Raw genomic sequence first — 16,006 nt, 5'->3', positions numbered from 1 at the left:
ACAAGGATGTAGTGTCCTTCTTTGTCTCTCTTAATCAGTGTTGGTTTGAAATTCACTTGATCTGCAAAGAGGATAGCTACTCCTGCTTTTTTTCAGGTTCCTATCACATGGAGTGTTGTTTTCCACCCGTTATCTTTCAGTCTATGAGTTTCTTTTTGCATTGTGTTTCTTGTATGCAAGCATATTGTTGGATTTGCTTCTTGACCCATTCTGCCAGTCTATTTCTTTTGATTTGGTGAATTCAGACCATTAACATTGATGATTATAACTGATACGCATTGGCTTATCCTTGTCATGACTTTTTCTTTTTGTTGGACTCTCCCACTTTGCATTTAATTTCTTGTCATACCTGATGGATTCATTTTGCAGGGCTTCCTGGGGTTGTGATCCTTCTTGTCTTTTCCTAGGATATTGTCTAAAATTTTTTGGAGTGTTCTTTTGGTATTTGTGAAAGTCCTAAGGGCTCTTGCCATGAAAGTATCTTATTTCTCCATCAATTTTGAAAGATAGTTTTGCAGGGTACATCAATCTGGGTTGGAGGCTGTTTTCTTTTAGGGCTTGGAATATGTCACTCCAAGCTCTTCTTGCCTTGATGGTTTGTGTTGAGAAGTCTGCTGTGATTCTGATGGGCTTTCCTATGTATGTGATTTGTTTCTTTTCTCTAACTGCTTGTAGAATTTTGTTCTTCTGTTGGATTTTTGGAATCTTAACTATTATATGCCTATGGGTAGATTTTTTTTGCTCATGGCTAGTTGGAGTCCTATATGCCTCACTTATCTTTATGTCAACTTCTTTTCCCCTGCTGAGTAGTTTTCTGCCATCACTTCTGTGAACAGTTATTTATGTCCTCTGAACTCTCTCCCATTGCTTCATTGGCTCCAATCAGTCTTTTGTTATTCTTCTTTGCATCATCTAGCAGCTGCTGGATTGATTTCTTGTGGTCCCTTAGTATTTTAAAGAAATTTTTCTTTTTCTGGTCACTAGTTGCAATCTTATCATCTATATCTGCAATTCTGTCCTCACATTCCGTCATTCTGCTGCATAAAATTTCAATGAGTTTTTAATCTCCTGGAAATCTGTTTGCATCTGTTTTATTTTTTATCTGTGTCCTTTTTAGATTTATTAATCATGTTTTGTGCTATGGGCACAATCTCTGCTGTTATCTGAGAAATTATTTCTGATTTCATTATTTCAAGATCCTCTTTGTTGCCAGTTCAGTAAGTCCAGGTGTTTGAGTATCACAGTATTCCATCTCATTTCCCTTTGGGGTTGCTTTAGGTGATCTGGGAGTCTGGTTCTGAGACTTGTTTACATGTCTAAACATTTCAAGAAGGGGGAAGATATGTGCTGCTGGTGTCCATGTAGCTCAGCTCCTTGCCACTGGAGGTGGCTGTGCTCCTTGGCACTGGGGGCTGTGGTAGAGCAGCCTGGAAGGCTCCTACTGGATGCTTTTGGGGGTTGAGTACACCAGTCCTGAATGCTCACCTCCTCAGCCCTTGGGGATGCTGTGTTCGTCGGTCCTAGGAGCAGTTGTTTGGGCATATATTTTTCCAAAATACAATATAGAACATTGAATGTGCTACTTAATATTTGATTTAGGATAAAAGTTAAAATATTTGACATTTTTAGAAAGAATTACAATTTTCATTAGTCTTCCCACGGCCTTTCTTAAGTTTTTAATAGCAAAGTCATCCTAGTTTAGTTTGCTATTACCCATCACCTTTGTTTCTTTTTCTTTCTTGGTGTTGCAGGCAGATCATAATTTGTAGTCATCAAGTTAGTTGTAATATGGACAGTTCTTTTACATCACTTTTATTGACTCTATCAAATAATGCATCTTTTACATTCTTGCTTTATTACTTTACAAAAGTTTTGCATTATTTTTCCATTGTATTGTTGCATATCCACCAATTTGCAAGTAATTCCATCTCATTGCAAAGACAGTTTCTAATATTTAACCTTCAATGTGAAAACAGAAAGAGCAGGAATATTTATCTATTTTGTCTATGACAATTTCATACAAAACCTTAATGCAAAAATCTCACTTTCTACTTTGAAAACTACTTTATCCCTTACTCTATTCCCAATCAGTATATGATTTTCTCCTCTGTTCACCTCTACAAAGATAAAACTGCTGCTTCATGAAAAATATATGGAAGTAAATCCATGATCTATACATTCCTTCAGAGAAGACTTTAGTTAGGACCAGATTGCTTTGTACCTTCTTGGAGTTTTAACTCAACATGTATACTGGCTTCTGTGAAGTAAGAGATTAGCACAGTTTCAAATGCTATTAAAATCAATAGATGTGTATCTATTTTTTGTCTCTTGATCTCTATAATCCAAGTTTGTCAAACAACTCTCTAAACAAGGTAAATCAATATAAGAGACAGCATGAATATAATTATTCATCTTTTCTATGCAATCTTCCTGTTTTATTCACTTTGACATTTGCCACTTTTCAGTACCTGGCACTGAATCTGACCCAAAATAGCATCTTAAGAAGTAGTCACTGGCTAGAAGAATCTAAATTTCACAAACAAGAAATATAATAATTTTTACATTTCAAAACACAGACTTAAGTACATATACCAGGAACAATAAACTACTTTGTGTCACCAGGAAAAATGCAAATTTATATGTAAAAATGTCATCTATTACTGAAGAAAAGGGTTCTGGGAGAGTTTTGTACTTCAGACCATGTATTCAATGTCAATATGGCATAATTCTGTGATGCCCTTTTGGATTTAGTAGCCAAGTGACAGGAATACTCATGGAATCAGTATTTTTGTTTTAATTTGGGCATTAATAGACATGATTTTCTGGTGATCAAGTAAGAGCAATGACAAGGTAACTTGATTACTACTTAAAATAATTGACTTGGCTCTGGAAGCAATCCAGAGTTCCCTGAACTTACAGTCCATGTAGGTCATTAGTTTCATTGATTAGCACACAGCAAAGCCCAAATCAGAGTCTGAATTCCTGTGAAAACCAAATTATCTTCACTCTACCCCACAGCCCAATTCCTACCACCAAATAGCAATTCTGAGTGGTTGATCTTAAGATGATCTCGGTTAGGAGGTACTGTTTTAATAAATTAAACATGTCATTACAACTGGAGGAACAATCACAGCTATAGTGGTTGTCATTCTGAGCTGTGAAGCTTTCTCTGCAATTATACCTAATCCAAAAAAAGAAAACAGCATTAAACAATCTTCTAGGCAAGGTTCTGGGATGAAATTTTTCTTGTTTATAGTTTCAGAGTAAATATATCCACTGGTGCAAAGTGCATCTTTACTAAAATCTAATTTCAATCTATTACACACTGTTAGAGTTAGTAGAAATAGTTTAAGGTTCAGGTGTCATAAGCAAAGTGAAAATGGCAGCTACATTCTTTATGGCAAACAGTTACAGAATTGGATCCCACTGGATTCCATTGGATCCCATGCCCAATGTATAAATAAAATATCAATTCAAGAAGGATAACAATATAAGGAGCCTTGTTCTCCATTGCCACCATATACCAATGTAGTATGCTTCCTTGGCTTTGGTCCTCATTATTGCCACTGTTGTTTCTGTTTTCTTTTGTTTTGAATTTCATTATAAATGCATTTTTTTCACATCAGGTTGTATGAAAATGAAAAATTCTAGCTGCTTTAGTAAGAAAGACTATTCCTTGATGCCTTTTTAAGCTTTGATATATTACAAATTTGATATCACCAAGCAAAGAGAAAAGAAATAGTCAGATCAATAAATTGTCATTGTCAAACCATTATAACTTTTCCTAGATTACTGGTAGAAACATTAAAAATTATTAAACTTTCCAACAAACATAAGAAAACTGCACAGGAATTTCATTCCTCTCAAGGAAACTTGATTATAAAATATCACAAATGTAAATGAAAAACTAATAAAAAATTTAAATGATATTTAAAATGAAAGTTTTTAAATAAAAATCCTCAGTAACATACTCTCTTAAACGTAGAGATTTCTCTTTATTATGCCAATATTTACATATTATATTTGGAAATTGTATTTTTACTGTAAAAATAAAATACCTGCTCAAATGGGAAAACAATGGAAGAGGGAGGGAGAAAAGAAGGAAAGGACAAGAAAAAAAGTGAAAATAGAAGGAAAAAATGGAAATAAAGCTTTCGTACATAGGGAGGGCTTGAGAGGGCTTGAGGTGGGAGGAAATGGGATAAAAAAATAATTCCTTTTTTAAAATAAACTTTAAAATTTTTAAAAATTAAAAACAATAATAAAATAGCTTACCGCTTATTGAATTTTACTTTAAGGATTTTTTATAAGTGAATATAAATTAAAATTTCTACCATGGCTCTGATAGTTTTGAAATGTATGCCACAATAATTTTGTAAAAGAGCCCTTGTTTGGGGACTGTCTGACATTTCCTCATGATTAGATTTAGTTCATGTATTTTTGACAGGATGTTAACATAAATAATATTATATCCTTACCGTGTGATATCAGAAGGTACACAAAGATAAACTTTTAAAGAAAATATTCAACATCCGTGCTGCCTTCTCAATGAAAAACATTAGTTTCTTTTTTAAAACTTATATTTTCATAATTTTAGTACTTGTAATCACAACATCATTTTTATTGTTTCCTTTTCTAATATTATAGTTTGTTTGTTCTTGTATCACTTCCTAATTGCCATTTTATTAGCTAAATGGGTGCACCATAATTTATTTCATCATTTGACTATTATTAGGTATTCAGGTGTTTCAAATATTTCATTATACTTGCTTTTAAGTGAATAAAAATCATATATTCTACTGAATAAAAATTTGTAGCAAAACAATATGCAAATGTAAGATAATTTCTCTATTGGCAGGTCTCTGGCAATTGTCTCCCTCTTCTCAACCAAATGACTGTAGTAAGGCAAGCTCTGCCATAAGCAGGATACAACAGGGAACATGAGTGGGATCAATATGTTCATTCCTAGTTAAATGTATGCCTCAGCGACACTGATTCCATCCTGTCAGTTTTATTGATGGGCTTCAGAATGCTTTTGTAAGCATTGTGCTTTTGTAGAGAAAAATGTAATTTAAAGAGCTCAAAATAATTTTTTACAAAATTAATTTACTATGGAAATCTTAAGTATATAAGAACTAACTAGGAGTTTTATTCACACTTTCCTCAACTCTGGCACTAGAAAAAAAACTACTTATGAGAACTTTCTGCATACTTACACAAATGGAGAGAGAACTGTTTAATGTAAAGCAGCTCTTCTGAATGTAACCAAATAACTGTCAAGTTTCAGAAATAGTATGTTGAAGTCCTGTAGTGAAGCTTTACATATTCTATATACCATATGAAATGTTCTACTTTGGCTATGGGGCAGTTGGAATTTTTGAGAAATTAAATCTCAACTCTGAAAGCCAAGTAGCCTAATGCAATGTCAAAATCCCAAGACAGAAAGGTAGAATGAAAGCAGAAAGGAAGAGAGAGCATTGTTGATCTCTTCTTAAGATAAGTAGTTACCTAAGTTCCCAATAATTAAGTGTGACTGCATTTCTAAAACTTGTTCAACCACCAACTGTTGTGCCCAGATCACGATGTCCCAAAGACCACCAGGAGACCGTTTCCGATGTAAGCACACGAGGGTCGTTTATTCAAGCTTAAGCAGGGACTCTCAATTGTCACCGACGCAGCGGATCGAGATTGAGAGCCCTGAGTCTCTAACTAGCAGGGTTTTTATTGAGAATACAACAAGCTTTGGTTGTTAGTAGCCAGGTGATTGGTTAATACTAAATATATATGAAGTGTAGGGTTTTGATTGGTTAGGCTTAGGGGGGGTTAAGGGGGTTACGTATAGATTTTTGCAAGGGAGAAGGGGGCAAAGGTTAGTGGTCGACTGTCATAAGCTGATGGTTAGCAGATCCACTGACTAATGGTCACATCTATCTTTTGTGGGCAGTTAGCCATTAACTGTTTACCTTATAGGTAGTGTGTCCGGAATGTCCTTCCTGAGGACACAGATGGCTGGGTAATAAACTTAGGAATTTTGAGTGGATAGGCACAAATTTGAGAGAACAAAGGAGACAGCCCCAAAATGGAGTCACTCTGAGAGAACAAAGGAGACAGCTCCAAAATGGAGTCACTCTGGCTCCACATTCCCCCCTTTTTATGGTGCTATAGAGGGCCAATCATGGGCCTCTGGGGGTTAATTTTGTCAAATCAATAGGTATTGGCTGGTATTGGGACCTGAGTACCATTAACTGAACAGCGTTAATTCGCTTTTTAATGAACGAAACTAGTCTATTAAGTATGCAAGGTCTAAAGGTTAATAGTAGCAACACGATAAGCAAGGGGCCCAACAGGGTAGAAATTAGGGTGGTGAGCCAAGGGGAAGAATTAAACCAAGATTTGAACCAGGTTTGAGATTGTTTTTTTTTTCGTTTACGTTTGGCGATGTCCTCCCTAACTTTAGCCATGGACTCTTTGACCACTCCTGAATGATCTACATAGAAGCAACATTTTTTACCTAAGGCAACGCAGAGTCTTCCCTGTAGAAGGGGGTGTCTCGTAATATTGTCCTGCGAATTACATGGTTGTAACCCGGTGTTTGTGAATCGACCGGGGGGAGGGTACACCCCTTTTTTGTTTTCCCACATTCAGGCCTTTTCCGTGACTCTAGGCTCCAGTGTCCGATATCTCAGCTGCCAGTGGCTAGCCGACAGAGATCAAACTCTAGAGCAGGCCACCAGGTTAATGGTGGGCTCACTTTGGACGAGCTGTTAATAATGTCACCTGTGGCGGTATTGATGATCATCTAGGTTAAATTTAGGGGAGCATGTGGGTTCTGTCCTCCTAAAATCGGTGTCAAAAGTACAGTTACCACAATCATGACCGTCGACGACGCAGCTTGAGTTTGAGGGGATTGTCTTGGTCTTTGGACACCTGTCATGATGGAACAAAGTCCTCTAGGACAGCGTGAGGATCTGCAAGGCGAACGTGGGTGTAGTGCACCCACGAGGCAATCCCGTCGACCTTGAGAGCGGTGGGCGTGGTCAGGACTGTGTCATAGGGTCCTTTTTAACGGGGCTCAAGGTCCTTTTGTCGGTGTCTCCGGACGAAGACTCAGTCTCCTGGTCGATAGCGATGGGGCTCGGGAGGCGGTCTAGTTTGATATAAGGCTTCTAATTTAGGCCAGATATCCTCATGTACACTTTGGAGGCTTTTTAAAGAAAGTAACAACTTTTGGTCATCAAATTTAACAAGTACATTTGAGTGAAGGTTGGGGATAATGGGAGGGGGAATTTCAAACATGATTTCAAAGGGGGTCAACCCCATTTTATAGGGTGAATTGTGTACCCTATAAAGGGCGAAGGGAAGGAGAGTCACCCAGTCACCGCCAGTCTCTAAGGTTAATTTAGTTAAGGTCTCTTTTAAGGTTCTATTTATCCTTTTTACCTGTCCTGAGCTTTGGGGTCTGTATGCACAATGTAATTTCCAATCTGTCCCCAACACCTGTGCTAGGGTTTGACTCACCTTGGAAATGAAGGCGGGTCCATTATCTGATCCTAGCATTACTGGAAAACCGTACCTTGGCAGGATGTCTTCTAGCAGCTTTTTAGTCACACTCTGCGCTGTCTCGTGTTTGGTAGGAAACGCTTCTATCCATCCTGAAAAAGTATCTACGAAAACTAACAAGTATTTATAACCGTACTTTTTAGGTTTTACCTTGGTGAAGTCCAATTCCCAATAGGCTCCAGGTCGGCTTCCCCTCAGCCTATTTTCTGGGTTGGCCCTATTGTGGGTGGCATTTGTCAATTGACAGGCTTTGCAGGTAGCAACAATATGTTCAATTGTAGAATTAGCATCACGGATCTTAATTTCAGCATGTCTCAGGAGATCTTGCATTTTCCGAGTGCCCATGTGGGTGGTCCGGTGTATCTTGGAGAGAACTTGTTCTCCCAGTGTTTTAGGCAGGATGACTTTACAATCAGAAGATTTTTATCACCCGTTGAGGCACTGGGGCATAGGTAATTGTTTTATCCAATTTAAGTCCTTTTCAGTGTACTGGGGTTTTTCTGGTAGGGCTGCACTTCCTGGATCGGGCAGCTGAGTGGCCAGTGTCAGATTAATCTTTAAGGCTATTTCTCGGGCTGTCTGGTCAGCTAAATTATTTTTTCTGGCAATTGGAGTGTCGCCTTTTTGGTGTCCTGGGCAATGGATAATGGCTAATTTTTTAGGTAGCCAGAGGGCTGTTAAGAGGGCAAGGATCTCCTCTTTGTTTTTAATAGTCTTTTCTTCAGCTGTCAGGAGTCTCTTTTCTTTGTAGATGGCCCCATGGACGTGTGCAGTGGCAAAGGCATACCGGCTATCTGTGTATATATTTAACTTTTGGCCCCGTCCTAAAGTCAATGTCTTGGTCAGGGCTACGAGCTCTGCCCGTTGTGCTGAGGTCCCGGTGGGCAATGGTTCTGTCCAAATGACCTCAGTTTCTGTCACCACAGCTGCCCCAGCATACCTGTGGCCCTCAAGAACAAAGCTGCTCTCATCAGTGTACCAGGTGTTGTCTGCATCTGGCCATGGTTGGTCACTCAGATCTGCTCGAATTTCGTGTACCTGGGCCAGGATGTCTGTGCAGTCGTGAAGCGGAGCCTCTAAGTTTGGGTCTGGCAACAGTGTGGCTGGGTTTAAAGCAGCCGGGGCCTGAAAGACAACTCGGGTTGGATTTAGGAGTAAGCTCTGGTAGTGGGTCAGGCGAGCATTACTGAGCCATCGATCCGGAGGCTGTTTTAGGACTCCCTCAATGGCGTGAGGGGTGGTCACGCATAGTTCTTGGCCTAATGTCAACTTGTCAGCGTCTTTGACCATTAGAGCTACTGCTGCAATCATTCTTAGGCACGGGGGCCATCCTGACGCAACTGGATCAAGTCTTTTTGATAAGTATGCCACTGGGCGGCGCCATGGCCCTAGATGCTGGACCAGGACGCCCTTAGCGACTCTTTTGTTTTTATCAATGTAAAGGTGGAATGGCTTAGTAATATCGGGCAAGCCCAAGGCTGGTGCCGTCAGCAAGGCTGTTTTAATTTGATCGAAAGATTTTTGTAGCTTTTCTGTCCATTGAAAAGCCTGATTGTCTTTGGTTGTCTCGTAAAGGGGCCTTGTGAGCTCTGTGAACCCCGGTATCCATAGGCGGCAGAAGCCCGCCTATCCCAAGAATTTTCTGACTTTTCGAGGGGAATCTGGTGTGGGTATCTTAAGAACTGTCTCTTTTCTAGCATCCGACAGCCATCTCTGCCCTTCTCTAAGCACGTACCCCAGGTAGCTTACCTCGGGTTTGCAGATCTGGGCCTTTTTAGCGGACACCCGATACCCCAGCTCTCCTATGACCATCAAGAGTCTCTTGGTTCCATTTAAGCAGTCTTCCTGTGTCTCAGCTGCCACAAGAAGGTCATCTACATATTGTAACAGAGTTAGTTGGGGGTTCTGGAGGCAAAACTCACCCAGGTCTTCATGTAGGGCCTCGTCAAAGATGGTGGGAGAGTTTTTGAATCCTTGAGGTAATCGGGTCCACGTCAGCTGTCCGTTGATGCCTTGTTCCGGATCACTCCATTTAAACGCAAAGATGTGTTGGCTTTTAGGTGCCAGTGGAAGGCTAAAAAAAGCATCTTTGAGATCTAAGACTGTGTACCAGCGATGGCTCGGGGGAAGAGAACTCAATAGGGTGTATGGATTAGGCACTGTGGGGTGGATGTCCATAACCCTCTTGTTTACCTCCCGGAGGTCCTGTACTGGCCGATAGTCATTAGAATGAGGTTTTCGTACTGGCAACAAGGGGGTGTTCTAGGCCGATTGGCAAGGTCTGAGAATCCCCTGAGCAAGCAACCTCTTGATGTGTGGAGTTATTTCTTTCTGGGCCTCCAGGGGCATAGGATATTGGCGAACTCGTACCGGATCTGCTCCAGGTTTTATTTTTATAAACACCGGTGTCCTGTGTATAGCTAGCCCCATGCCTCCAGTTTCCGCCCATGTTTGTGGGAACATGGAGAGCCATTGTTCCATATCAGGATCAGGAGGGGCCCTCTTCTGATGTAGCAGATATTTATCTTCTAGGTTTATGGTTAGTACGTGAATGGGCCTTCCCTCTTGATTAAGGACTTTTGTGCCCCCGGGTTGGAAATGAATTTGAGCCCCTAATTTAGTCAGTAAGTCTCTTTCCAATAAGGGGTAGGGGCAGTCTGGTATAATCATAAATGAGTGGGTTACTTGGCCCACTCTCAAGTCTACTGTTTTTTGGGTTGTCCATGAATACTTTTTCATGTCTGTAGCTCCTTGAACCCAGGAGGTCTTATCAGAAACATGGCCACATGGTTTAAGTAGGACCGAATGTTGAGCCCCTGTATCCACTAGGAACTCGATAGGTCTCTCCTCCACTTTTAGGGTTACCCTGGGCTCGGGGAGGGGTGCCGAACCCCGTCCCCCCTAATCATTTAATTCATCCATAGCCAGGATAGGGGCCTTGGGGCGTCCTTCCTGTTGTTTTTTTTTGGGACAGTCTCTGGCCCAGTGTCCATACTCTTTGTAATGAGCACATTGATTTTTTTCCAACTGGGGGCGCTCTCTGCGTCTCTCTTTGTTTTTTTTTTTTCCACCACAATCTTTCTTAGTCTACGTTCACGTTCTTTCTGTTTTCCCGCAGTGGCAGCCAGAAGGATCCGAGCTAAGTCTCGGGTCTGGCGGTCATCAGCTTTTTTTCGTTTCTCCTCTGCGGTTTCTCTATTGTTATACACTTTCTCTGCCACTGCCACTAAGTCCTGAATACTCTTTTTTCCTAACCTATCTACTTTCTGTAACTTTTTTTTAATGTCTGGCGCCGCCTGGTTGACAAAATGTATTTTTACAGCTGCCTTTGTCTCAATTGCTTCTGGGTCCATAGGAGTGTACCTATGAAAAGCTTCCTGAATTCTTTCTAGGAAAGCAGCAGGGCTTTCATCTAACTTTTGTTGTACATCCCCTACCTTAGCCAAATTTGTAGGCTTTCTCGCTGCTGCTTTCAGACCTTTTAATAGAGCCTGGCGATAGACCCAAAGCCTCTCCTTACCTTCTGCCGTGTTGAAGTCCCAGTTGGGTCGGGACAGAGGAAAAGAAGTGTTGATAGTGTCAGCATTGGTGGTGGGTTGACCATTGTCACCAGGAACCAATTTTCTGGCCTCATTCTGGATCCTCTCTCGTTCCTCAGTGGTGAACAGGACCTGCAGAAGCTGTTGACAGTCATCCCAAGTGGGCTGATGGGTAAACAAAACGGTTTTTAACAGGTTAATCAAATCTCTAGGGTTATCAGAAAAATTGGCGTGTTGTCGGCGCCAGTTATAAAGATCGCTGGTAGCAAAGGGCCAGTAATGATGAGGCTGGTTTTCATGTTCATCAGGGGGCCCTATTGTTCGCAGCGGGCAGACAGTTGAGTCTGCCGGTCCTGCCGGCGAGGCGGCGCGCCGGTGACGAGTATTTTGGGCGGGACCATCACGGTTGTCGGCGGCGCCCGGGGCGGGCTCCCTAGCCCCGGCTGGGACTGGGTCACCTCCTCCAGCCTGCTGTGGCGGAAGAAAGGGGAGGGAATAGGGGGGAGGAAATATAAGATCTTCTTCGGTCCCTCCCTGGAGGACAGGGTAAAGTGGCGCGGTTGGCTTGGTTTCGGTTTGTTTTTTATCCGCGCGCTTTTTAGGAGCCTTTTCATTGGCCGTCAGGATTAACTCCGGTTGCTGCTGCTGTGAAGGCAAAAAGAGCTTAACCCATGGGGGCGGGTTAGAAATCAGAAATTCCCAAACGGCGATGTAGGGTATCTGATCGGGGGGGAGGATGGCTTTACGAACTCTGCGAATAATCTGCAAATCAAAAGTTCCCTCGGGGGGCCATCCTACCCCAAGGGTGGGCCACTCCGAGCTACAGAGGGTGATGAACTTAGCCTTTTTAATTTTTAAACTTAGGTTACGAGCGCTCTCCCTAACTTCCTTGAAATGATCTTTCATGAGGGAAAGGGGGTAGTCACAGTCTGTCCCATCGTCTCAGTCCAAGTCAGTACAACACACAGACAAACACAACAGAAAAACACGAGAGACAAAATCGTCCTCCGCCTGATCGGAGGCAATGCAAATGGGACGACGGCCTCCTGCCGTGCCGCGGGAGCGACCCGCACCGTCCCTCCAGGAGTCTCACTGACTCGTACTCTTGGGGCACTCCGTCCCCACCAGCGGAATCCGGAACGTCTTCCAGGACTCCGGGTCGGCGGCCCTTGCAGCGCGTCCGCCTAGACCGTCTGCCGACCTTCTCAGATAATAGGCCCAGACTTTTTTTTAAACGCACAAAAAGAAACACAAAACACTCACCAGCCGGCGCTGACCCTCCGGCACGGGAGTCCTGAAGGTCTTGGGGTCCCGGACGAGCCCCCAAATGTTGTGCCCAGATCGCGATGTCCCAAAGACCACCAGGAGACCGTTTCCGATGTAAGCACACGAGGGTCGTTTATTCAAGCTTAAGCAGGGACTCTCAATTGTCACCGACGCAGCGGATCGAGATTGAGAGCCCTGAGTCTCTAACTAGCAGGGTTTTTATTGAGAATACAACAAGCTTTGGTTGTTAGTAGCCAGGTGATTGGTTAATACTAAATATATATGAAGTGTAGGGTTTTGATTGGTTAGGCTTAGGGGGGGTTAAGGGGGTTACGTATAGATTTTTGCAAGGGAGAAGGGGGCAAAGGTTAGTGGTCGACTGTCATAAGCTGATGGTTAGCAGATCCACTGACTAATGGTCACATCTATCTTTTGTGGGCAGTTAGCCATTAACTGTTTACCTTATAGGTAGTGTGTCCGGAATGTCCTTCCTGAGGACACAGATGGCTGGGTAATAAACTTAGGAATTTTGAGTGGATAGGCACAAATTTGAGAGAACAAAGGAGACAGCCCCAAAATGGAGTCACTCTGAGAGAACAAAGGAGACAGCTCCAAAATGGAGTCACTCTGGCTCCACACAACCTAAACGCAGCCAATCACAGAGTCAGCTGCTGAGTGGGAAGGAATTAATATGGCTCTCACTAGTTACCACAGTGCTTCCTTTGTCTCTTCACTGTATCTGGTTAACTCATAATCACCTCCTCTAAAAGTCTCAGAGGGAGCAGTGAGAATAGGTAGCAATGACACAGATAATGTTCAATAGCAAAGAAAGCAAAACAAATATTTTCTATTAGGTGTTTGCATACATCATATGATTAAGAAGAAAGTCTTTTTCTTTTTAATTATATTTTGCTTAGACTAATATTTTAAGTTCCCATATCAAAGAAAAGGTCATTTTATATTACAAAGATAGCAGGAGAAATGTTCTAAGTTTTATAAACTTTTAGATGAAATTCATCAAACTGGTAAACTGCTAATTTGAAATGTGTGTTTCATTTCTGATAAAGTGTCCACTCCAGGGCTCTTACTGCCCTTATTACCACTTTTCCAGACTCCCATTTCTCTCCTCTCCAGTCTTCTTCCTCTTTGATCTTACAGCGAAAAGGAGCCGCAGTTAGAGTGTGCAGTGGGTGTGTACTGGGTCTGAGTCTCCACCACAGTCCTGACTCACCTATAGTTCAGGTGCTGGGGAGTGAGGATGTTCCTTTCCGCATCACTAGAAAGCTCTCAAAGGTTCCATAATCCGTACCATAAAAGGCCTATGAGTATTTTAAACTTCTGAAAGAACAAGTCCCAGGAGTGAAGTGCAGAGAGTGGCACACTTCTGTCCTGTTGATTCACAGTTAACTAGATCCAGGTGATTGTCAATGGATGGCCCTTTCAAGCACTCATAAGAACACACAATGTGGCTTCTTTTACATGCATGAACTGTGGTGCTCAGTCAGTCTGAGTTGGTGTTCTGAAGACTTCGTCTTGACTTCCTGAAGCTAGTGACCTCCTGTTCTTGATCTGCACATCAACTCCATTTATCTGAATGTGGTCAGCTGCCCATCCAACTTGCCTAGCCTTGAACCTACAACCATATTAGTTCCAACATCAGGCATCCTCTCCTTCCTATCCTCCTCCAAAAATCAATTCCTTGCAAGTCTCACTATCATGATATTGCCTCTCAGCTGCAATGCTTCTTACTGTGAACCCTTGTTCTTTTTCATTAAAGTGTTGAAACAAACTATTCTTGCTTCATTCTGGCTCTGCCGTCAATACTCACGAATCTTAACTGCTCTTAACAAAAATTTCTTTCACAAAGAAAAATTGTTTTATCTGTCAAAATATTGATTTGGGGAGGGATTGAGTCTCAGAAACCTATTTTGGAAGGAAAAAAATAGCACCAGCCTTTTGTTTTTCTTATCATATTTCTGGTATAGCACTTCAAACTCTCTTTGAAAGGCCATGTGGTCACCTCTGTTCTTCCAGGAAGTAGGAGGTCACTTAAAAGAAAGTTTAGAAAAAGAAGGCATAGATACAACTATTTCATCTGTTACTTCAGTAAAGGAATTGTTCTAAATCAGAATTCTCAGGTCATTCCCTGCATAGAACCTGTAAGGGGCCTCCCAAGCCCCACGGTACTAACACTGTATGCCTAGATTCCACAATTCCTCACAACCTTTCCAGTTTAGTGTATATCACTCCCTCCACAAGTCCAAACACAGCAAACTATTTTCCATTCTCAAAAGCATCATGCATTTAAGTCAATGTACTGTTAGGATGAAGTGGTTGTTTAGTGAAAGTGGACTTGAGAGCCTGTAAACAGACCCCAGGCCCACATTCACCACTGCAAGATCTTGGTCAGGTTTCAAATAGGAAACTTGATTCCCCTGAAAAATGGGAAAAACTGAATGTTGAGTCTGACCCTGCCTTTTCAATCTATTTCTTTATGTATGGAAGGAAACAAGACTCTCTCTGTAAAACTCCATAGTGAATTACAGCCCAAAAGTTGCTGTATCTATACCATTCCCTGGGTCTGTGCCCATAATTAATGTGGGTGTGAAGGATTATTATTATTATTCCCTTCTTCATGCCTCTTCACTATGCCAAAGGATAGGTAATTTTTATTACAAATAACTTCATATTATCCTTTTGTTTACAATGTAATTTAATAAAATCATTGCATTGTCCACAATGTACCCTAGAAGACATGCAATGTCAGATGCTTTTAATTTTTTTACTATAATTTGAAATAAAAATAGTTTCATCTTGATCCACATATGTAGAGACACTGTTACATATGTTGTGCACATGTACTCAACGTGTGTGTGTATATGTGTGTGTGTCTCTTTTACTATATAGAATGCTCTCGGATTCTTTTAGTTTTTAAATACTTGTTTCAATTTGCTAACTAGATTTCAGGATCTAACTTGACTGCCTCCACATGAACATTGGATGTATCCTCCAAAATAGTTCCTGCTCCCAGAAACTATTTCCAGTTCTAAATCTCTGGATTATTTGATACAGGGAAAAAGATCCTGTTTACAAATTTATCATGGTACAACTCGTAAAACTAACCTAAAATTCATTCTTCCTTTCACTTCTTAGATATTAGAAAATCCTATTGACTTCTCTTGAAATTAAACTTTAAATTGACCAACTCTTACATCTTCATCCCATCTGGGGTCCAAATCATCAACTCACTTGGGCCACAATGAACCCCCTAAGTGTACTCCTCCTTTGCCTCATTGCCCCTGTTCTCTTCCTCATAAAGCTGCAGAGATTATACTTTTTACTGAACCCACCACCAATAGCTTCCTGCCCATGACACTATAAATCACATCATATCAAATCCAATGTCCTGTCTCACAATTTCCTATTAATCGATTCTGCTCATCTCGTCTATCTCATCTTCTCCTTTTCTTGCTGCTCACCCTTGGCTCATAGCACTCCATTTTTGGACAATCACTCTATTTTTTCTCAAAACTCCAAACTCTACCATGCCATCACTTTCAATATCTAGAAGCTTGCTTCAAAACTTCTCATACAATATGATTTACTTATCTTGTACTCATTGCTTATTGTGCATTTCCAAC

The 16,006-nt window shown here is 41.3% G+C and overlaps 1 protein-coding gene across 1 annotated transcript; it reads right to left on the bottom strand.

The window, feature by feature from the left end:
• Positions 1 to 5,608: 5,608 nt before the first annotated feature.
• On the bottom strand, positions 5,609 to 12,999 carry LOC147826748 (uncharacterized). The gene is made up of 2 exons (XM_087217150.1): positions 11,081 to 12,999; positions 5,609 to 7,204 (listed from the first exon to the last, which is right to left on the bottom strand). Exons 1-2 carry the CDS (start codon positions 12,003 to 12,005, stop codon positions 7,167 to 7,169), a joined length of 963 nt encoding a protein of 320 aa, XP_087073276.1. The 5' UTR covers positions 12,006 to 12,999; the 3' UTR covers positions 5,609 to 7,166.
• Positions 13,000 to 16,006: the final 3,007 nt, after the last annotated feature.

This window comes from Heterocephalus glaber, unplaced genomic scaffold, assembly GCF_053883595.1.
Source record: "Heterocephalus glaber isolate CG9 unplaced genomic scaffold, H.glaber_assembly_v1.0 deba00001461, whole genome shotgun sequence".
NCBI lineage: Eukaryota > Metazoa > Chordata > Mammalia > Rodentia > Bathyergidae > Heterocephalus > Heterocephalus glaber.
This window is presented reverse-complemented; position numbering and strand designations above follow the sequence as displayed.

Coding starts and splice junctions, on each gene's coding strand:
- LOC147826748 (XM_087217150.1), bottom strand. CDS start 12,005: ATGAAAGATCATTTCAAGGAAGTTAGGGAGAGCGCTCGTAACCTAAGT. Junction 7,205..11,080: donor GGACTTCAACACGGCAGAAG/GTAAGGAGAGGC, acceptor TTCTTTAAAAAG/CCTCCAAAGTGTACATGAGG.